The sequence below is a fragment of the Pseudopodoces humilis genome, chromosome 8 (assembly GCF_049639895.1).
Source record: "Pseudopodoces humilis isolate 2021_Gansu_Grassland_sample_001 chromosome 8, ASM4963989v1, whole genome shotgun sequence".
In the NCBI taxonomy this organism is placed as follows: domain Eukaryota; kingdom Metazoa; phylum Chordata; class Aves; order Passeriformes; family Paridae; genus Pseudopodoces; species Pseudopodoces humilis.
In genome coordinates, this window is record NC_142207.1 from 21,298,308 (window position 1) to 21,305,301 (window position 6,994).

Below are 6,994 nucleotides of genomic sequence, written 5' to 3' on the forward strand. Positions count from 1 at the left end.
ATGAAGCTCACTTCTAAGCACTAAGCTGAGAAGTCATGACTCAAAATCTTTCATCCTTGTCTATACTGTTAGTGTCACTTCTCTGGTATTTTGATCAATTTATACCAATTTACTAGTTAATAGATCCTATACAGTTTTTTTTTTTTGTTGACTGCATTGCTGGCAAAACCTTTTCAAGCCTGCTCTCCTTATTTGTTTCATTAGGTTCTATAAATCAGGAAAGGTTAGCACAGCGCCTAGGAGAAAACATTCTTACAACTCTCGGCACTTGGACACTTTTCCTCCCAGACGCATTAATGGGAGTTGGAAGGTCCAGTTTCTCTCTAAAATGGTTTCAATTTTTAAAAAATCACCTTCATTTTTAAATGAATGAAATTCATATAAATTAGAAATTCAATGAAATTATTTTTTAAAAAATCCCAAATCAAAATATTTGGGTTTTTTTGGCCTAGAAGCATCCATGATAGGTACTGTTCCTGTCATTCTACTTATTCTATTTATGTTCCCTGTAGTGACAAAAGCCCTACTATAAATGTCCCTATTCCACAAACAAGCTTCCATTACCTACTTCTGTTAAGGAACATATTCAGAGAACACTTTTCTGGTACAACTGGACTCTTTAGTTAAGGGGCTCTGTCAGTAAACTTTACAGTCATAGGTAGCCACAAGTTTTAAGATAGCTCAGGGCCACACACACAAATATAGGGAAGAACTCGAATTGTAGGTGATCTGTTAATTTCCCATTCTTAGAAGGTTCTGTAGACAAGACAAGAAATAAAAAGATTAAATTTTGAGTATTTCCTATCCTACAGAGAATCTGCAGCATTATCTGAGTCATTTTTAGAGAACACTTACTTTCTCTATACCTGTGCTAACCAAGCATTCTAAAATTTAATGCCATTTCCCAAGCAAAGTTAACATTAATTTAGAGAAAAATTTCTCTCTTTAAGACTGACATATTAGGAAATATGCACTTGAACCAACATAAGTATATCCTACCTTTTGAAGCAGCCATGAGTCATAAGTACAGCTTGCATGGAGAACAGTAATCACAGATGCATAGAACTTGAAACAGTAATTTGTTAATTAGTATTTCAAGTATGGAAGAACTTATTTCTAAAGGTTCACTTCATATCCATAGTAGCAAACAGTCACAGAAAATTAATTCTGTGTAGTATGGCTCACAGGGCTCACAGCTGTGGTGTTTTGTTAAGTGAGCAAATCACTATTTATGTGCTCTTTCAGAAATGCATGGATACCTGAAACAGAGGTATCATTGGCTTCTTTGTCCCTGCCCTTTTTGCCTGTAGCAGTGTATTGATTGTTTCTTTTATTCTGATATTTTCCCTAAAGATTTCTCTAAAAACTGCCCTTTTCATCATCTCCTTATAAAACCATATCTGTCATGTTGACTCCAGCTCTGTCTCTAATCCCATTCAGCTGTGGCCACTCACCAGAGTGCAAGCACTTTGAAGATTAAAAGAGAATTGCTTTGCTTCTCATTTCTTAACCACCAGTACTCAGGGATGAGTTTTCATCCACTGGCAGGCTCTGAGCAAGAAGGCAAGAGCACGAACAACTAATGACAAATGTATCCATGAAGATCTCTCCTGGCTGTTTTGAAATGTCTTCCTTTGTTCACACAAGAGAGTTGATAAGCAAATAAATGAACAGGAAGAGAATTCATACAAGACAAGGGCAACTCGCAAGCACTAGACATAACAAAACTATTTTTCTTTCAAAGTACAGCTTTACTGACTTTCTTTAAACACTTTTCAGGATATTCAAAGACACATGCAAACAGTGGGATAACTTAATACTTCCCCTCCTTTTCCCTCTACATTGTTATCTTTCCAATAGTTGAGTCATCCAAGTGGAATGATAGCACGCACCTCAGTCGTGTCACTGTGCAATCTCACATCTTAGGGTATTAACAGATGGCTTTAGGAAATCTAGCCATAGAAATGATTGCTCTTCCTGTCACTAGGAAGCTGCTACCCTGCAGGGATTCAGCATAGCAGGACTGGTGGGTATCCCTGAGCCACCTCTCTGCTCACTGCTATATCAGGCAAGTAGCTTCAGCCCAGCTTCCTGAAGGCTGGGCATGCAGCCACCAGACTTTGTGCTGAGATGGCAGAGAAGGACACCAGCTTACACACCATTCCAGCTGCTGCATCAGGCAGCAAGAAATAGTCAGAGAAAAAGGAGGCTACAGCTGTAATTACCACAACCTTCTGTAAAGCAACATGACTGTGCTGTAGGAGGAAAAACAGCACTACAACTGGACATCTGCTCAAGTTCCAGACATTTACACAGACATTGCATGTGAAAATGTGCACTTTGTGTGGACTAAGATATTTTTAAAATCCACACCAACCAAATAAGCAATTCATATGGCTATCAAACCTATTGCATCTATTACTTGCAACAAACAAAAGGATTCTACAGCAATTTTTTTCCACTTCTTAAGAGAAATTGACTGTCTTCCAGTCTTTTGCTGATGCAGTCCTTGTGCAGGACCTACTCTCCACTGTTAGATCAAACTTGCATTCCAAGTGCTTGGCCACTGGAACACAAACTGAATGTACTGGTGAAACCCTACTTTGGTTGGTACCTAAAATGGCATGGCACCTATGGTCACAACAGACTGTTTCTGCCACTGTAACTTTATCACACAGTCACTGAATATCCTGAGTTGGATCCCAAAAGGATCATGGAGCCCGAGTTCCATGGGCCAAGGATGGAACCAGGCCAAAATCACAGCATACACCTGTGAGTGTTAACTCTGTGTACCCATGAACCCTGCTGGGATAACACGTTTTCCTGGAGTAGCCAGCATGATTGAGGTAACACAGGTACATTTCCAGCTAACAACTTCCAGGCTCTCCCATTGCTGACTAATTCCAAGAGTGGCTGCTCTTACTCTTCCCATCTGTGGAGCAGCTGAACTCCTCTTTCCCATAACCCACATCACAAACAGACTCATCATCTGTACCACTGCACCAGGGGAACTGGGCAGCCCCCTATCTATCTTCCATACAGCCAGCTGTCAGCACAGGATATCTTGGAAGCTCATGAGTGAGAGACAATGGCAAGATGAAGAAAAGAATTTCAAAATAACTAAAACTGATAAAGTGAAGAGTCTTAATGTTTTCCTCCAGTGTACTTTATTGCTGCATCATAATCTTACCAATAAGCTGCAACTGAAAAGGAGTAAGTTAGGAACCCCTTAGGCTTTGTGTAGTTTTCTGCAGAAAAATGCTGTTAATACATTGTTAATACTAGAAACTCTTTTCACAACCAACTTTCCCAAGAGTCTCAAGCTGCCACCTCAAAGGTGCAAACTGCAGACAGTGCTCCTGTGTCAATGTGGGGCTGTTCAATGGCAAAGGGCAACCTCCAACAGGACCTGACTTTCAACCTCTTGGCAAGCGCTTGTCCCTGCTAAACCAGGATCTGCAACAGCGTCAGCCTGGTCCCTAGACCTGTCCGCTTCTAGCAGAGTCTTTGGACTATGCACCAAAAGAGCCATAAAACACTCCCAAGAACATGGAGAAAGCAGGTTATGACATTTCCCAACCCTTTCCTCTCCCTTCCAGTGCTCACACGAGTACACACTGATTGAAAGGGACCCAGGAAACTTGGGCAATTTTCTCCCCTACCAAAGTTGACACGGCAATTTATCTCAAATTTTACAGCCTTTTGGAGCACAACTTACTAGAAGCAGCCTGAGAATGGTGAAATTTGGTTCAGTGTGATATACCATAATGGGCTAGGGAAAATAGAAGTGCAATATTGAGCCTAGAATTTATGAGAACAAGCAGAACCAAAGAAACCCCTCCCCTGAGACCTGTTTGCTCAGGAGAATTTTACCAGTATAAGATAGATGTGAATTTAAAATAGTACAGTTACAGCTGCTTAATGCCTTAAAACAGATACATGCATTCAGAAATTTATTTTGCCTTTCCTCAGATTTGCTGATAACTGCTTTGCTAGGAGGTTATGTTCGAATAAACAAAACCTCCCTCTTGTGGGTGATATTTATAAGGATTTACTATGGGTCAGCTTCAGTGCAATAACTGAAAATGCAACTATCCACTGGCAGGCAACATTTAAAAGAAAGGCTGAACACTGTTCCTGGAGCTCAAAGCAAGCATGTTGTAGTCTGTCTTTGTTATGAGCTGAGACAAAGTGTGGCAAGCTACCTCAGCTCAGAGGACTCAAAGCAACACAGTAAGCTGTGCTAGCTCAACCATAAATTAATCACAACCACATCTGCAAACATATTGCACTCACATACATTTCTGCATTTACACAACTCACACTCTTGTATCCATAGTAAGACATACTGTAAAGCTTTTACATTTGTGAAAGGCACCACATTCATTAGTTGATGCATATGAGCCATATTTGTTGCATTGTTTTATTGTCACTTTTTGTTTTCTTTAAAGGGTGCAATCCTGAGGTTTTACCCTCAATAAGATAAAATTTAAAAACTAGACATACACAGCAGAGCACCCCACTCCATCTTCTCTTGACTCATTATCTTTTACATGTATCAATGACATTTCTGTTACAACAGATGTGATAACACACAAAACCACCAAGTTACATTGTAATGCAAATTTGTATTAATAGAATGTCATGCAGTCAATCAAACACATGCAAATTGGAAAAGAATCACGTAAGTCAAAAAAAATGGTACCTGATACAGGAATGCCACTTTCTTTAAAAGTTACAATAGTCTTAATTTTTGCAGACAAAGATTATAATGACACTCAGCATGGATAATATTTCAGCCTAAATTTTATTTATTTTTTTTTTGTGTTAGGGAAAACTACAATATTTACCTGAGTGCCAGTGTAACAAACTACGTATTTTCAAACAACCTAACTGAAAATGATACAATGTAACATACACCACGGTTGTTTTGAAACAGCCAATATGCCATTTAATCTCTGTGGTCACTTTCATTCCTAAATTAAAGGCTTGATCCTCACCCTACACCTGACAACCTGCAGGACCCCCCTGCCTGCCCCTCCTGAAGTCCCGTGAACTCAGTGGCAAGATCACGCATATAATGAGAGTTTACTGTGACCCATGAACCTTTTGCATCCTGAAAAGCTCTAGCAGAAAATACAAATGTGAGAGACAGCACTGTATCTAAATCCAATACAGCATAGATTTTATTTGCAGAGAGCTATCTTGCAACACGCGCTAAACTTCTTAGATGAGGCTCAATATGCAGAATATAGCAGGTGTCAATTTTTAAGAAAACCCAGAAAACTGCTTTTAGTCTTTTAAGAAATTGTACCAGTCCAAGAAAGAGGAGATGAATGAAAGCAAGCCATTTGTTTACATATGAAATAAAATCCACAGTCTAAACACAATGAACAGACTTGGCATCCTCTATTTACTAGAAATCACTTGTAGTGCAGAAGCTTCTTTCAAGAAAGGGTATACCGATTACCACGTTAACTCTGCACTGACCTCAGTTACACTAATCTCTGCTTTCCTTTGCATTGCTTCATTTACCTGATGTTGCCAGACACAATTCGAAGCCTTTTTGTTTGTTTGCCCGCTGTAAAATTGCGCGCGTTAAGCACAAGCAAACCTAATTCAATAACGTTACTTAGCAGAAGCCACATGTTCAACAGTTTAAACTAGAGTTTTCTCAAGCCGCTTCCCACCACGCCGTCCCAGGCTGCGAAGCACGGCCAGAGCAGCGCTCCCAAAGCCTCCTTTCCCGGGCTGAGGGCGGCAGGAAGGCACCGGCTCGCCGCGGGCAGCTGCGCCCCGTGCGCCCCGCCGCTCCCGGGAGCGTCCCCCGGGCCAGCCCACGGCTCCGCCGCGGAGCCCCTCGGCTGCCGAGGCTTCCCGAGGCACCCTAACTTTTCTCCGCCCGTCGCAGCCGAGCCCCCGCGGGGCCGGCAGCGGGGCTGCCCCTCCGGGGCGTGATTCCCGCAGCCCCCGGCCCGGCCCCGCGGGGCGGGGCCCCCGCCCAGGCGCTGCCGCGCCGCAGACAATGGGGGCGGCAGCCCCGGGCCGCGGCGGCGGCGCTTCACTCACCGAACAAGGTCAGAGCCATCGCGGCGGCGGCGGCGGGGCGGGCCCGGGGAGCGGCGGGGGCTGGCCGGGCGGCGCGGCGCTGGCATTGGCGCGGCGGCAGCTCTCGCATCCGCGGGGGGGCGCGCCTGCAACACAAGTTGGGCGCCGGGCTGTCAGCGCGCCCCGCGGCCGCTGCCACTTGCTGCCGCGGGGCGGGGCGGGCGCGGCCCGCAGGGAAGGGGAAGGGGTGGGGTAGAGCGGGGCCGGGCCGGGGGAGGGCGGCCGGGGACGCGCGGCACCGGGGGCAGCCCGCGCCCGCCCCCCGCCCGCTGCTCACGCTGCGTCCCGCCGCCTCGGGGAGCCATCTTGCGCCGCGCACGGCCCGCCTCCGCCCGCCGGGACGGTTCCCATGGCAACGCGGCCGCCCGCCGCCGGGCACAAAGGGAAGCGCTCCCTGCCGCGGGACGGCCCGCGGGGAGCCCCGGGCCCTGCCCCGCACGCCGCTCCGCTGAGGAGATACCCTGCGGAAAGCACCGCTCCCCCGGCCGGTGCCTGCTCGGCCGTGACGGGGCTGCGCCTGCCTGGTCCGGCAGAAGAGCCAGCGGTCCTGTGAAAAACATGACTCTTCAAAGCCAGGTGAAAATTTCCACTTATATGCCAGCAAGCACGCAGAGAGCAAACACACAGATTTCCCCTCAAAATGTTTCGTGCGAGAAATTTCAGCCGGCCCAGCTGCCGTCGTTTTTCGCTGTCCAGGACCGTAAATATCAGCGCTGAAAGCGTTTAATTGAAAAGGCAAGTCGGCTCCTGGCGCAACTCGCTTGTGCAGCCGGCGTTTTGCCCCTGGAAGCAGCCGCTTACCTGAGGCGGGGGGAGCAGCCCCTGGCTCCCGGCCCTTCGCTGCTCTCAGCTGCGGGCTGTGCTCGCTGAGAATTCAAACCCAGCC

The 6,994-nt window shown here is 46.0% G+C and overlaps 1 protein-coding gene across 1 annotated transcript in view; it reads right to left on the minus strand.

The window, feature by feature from the left end:
• The window catches only part of CHN1 (chimerin 1), a 93,443-nt gene extending 87,288 nt beyond the window's left edge, over window positions 1–6,155 (minus strand). Inside the window, exon 1 of the mRNA XM_005519817.3 lies at window positions 6,070–6,155. Within this exon, the coding sequence (XP_005519874.2) occupies window positions 6,070–6,088 (19 nt within the window). The 5' untranslated portion in view covers window positions 6,089–6,155. The remainder of the gene's footprint in view (window positions 1–6,069) is intronic.
• Window positions 6,156–6,994: the final 839 nt, after the last annotated feature.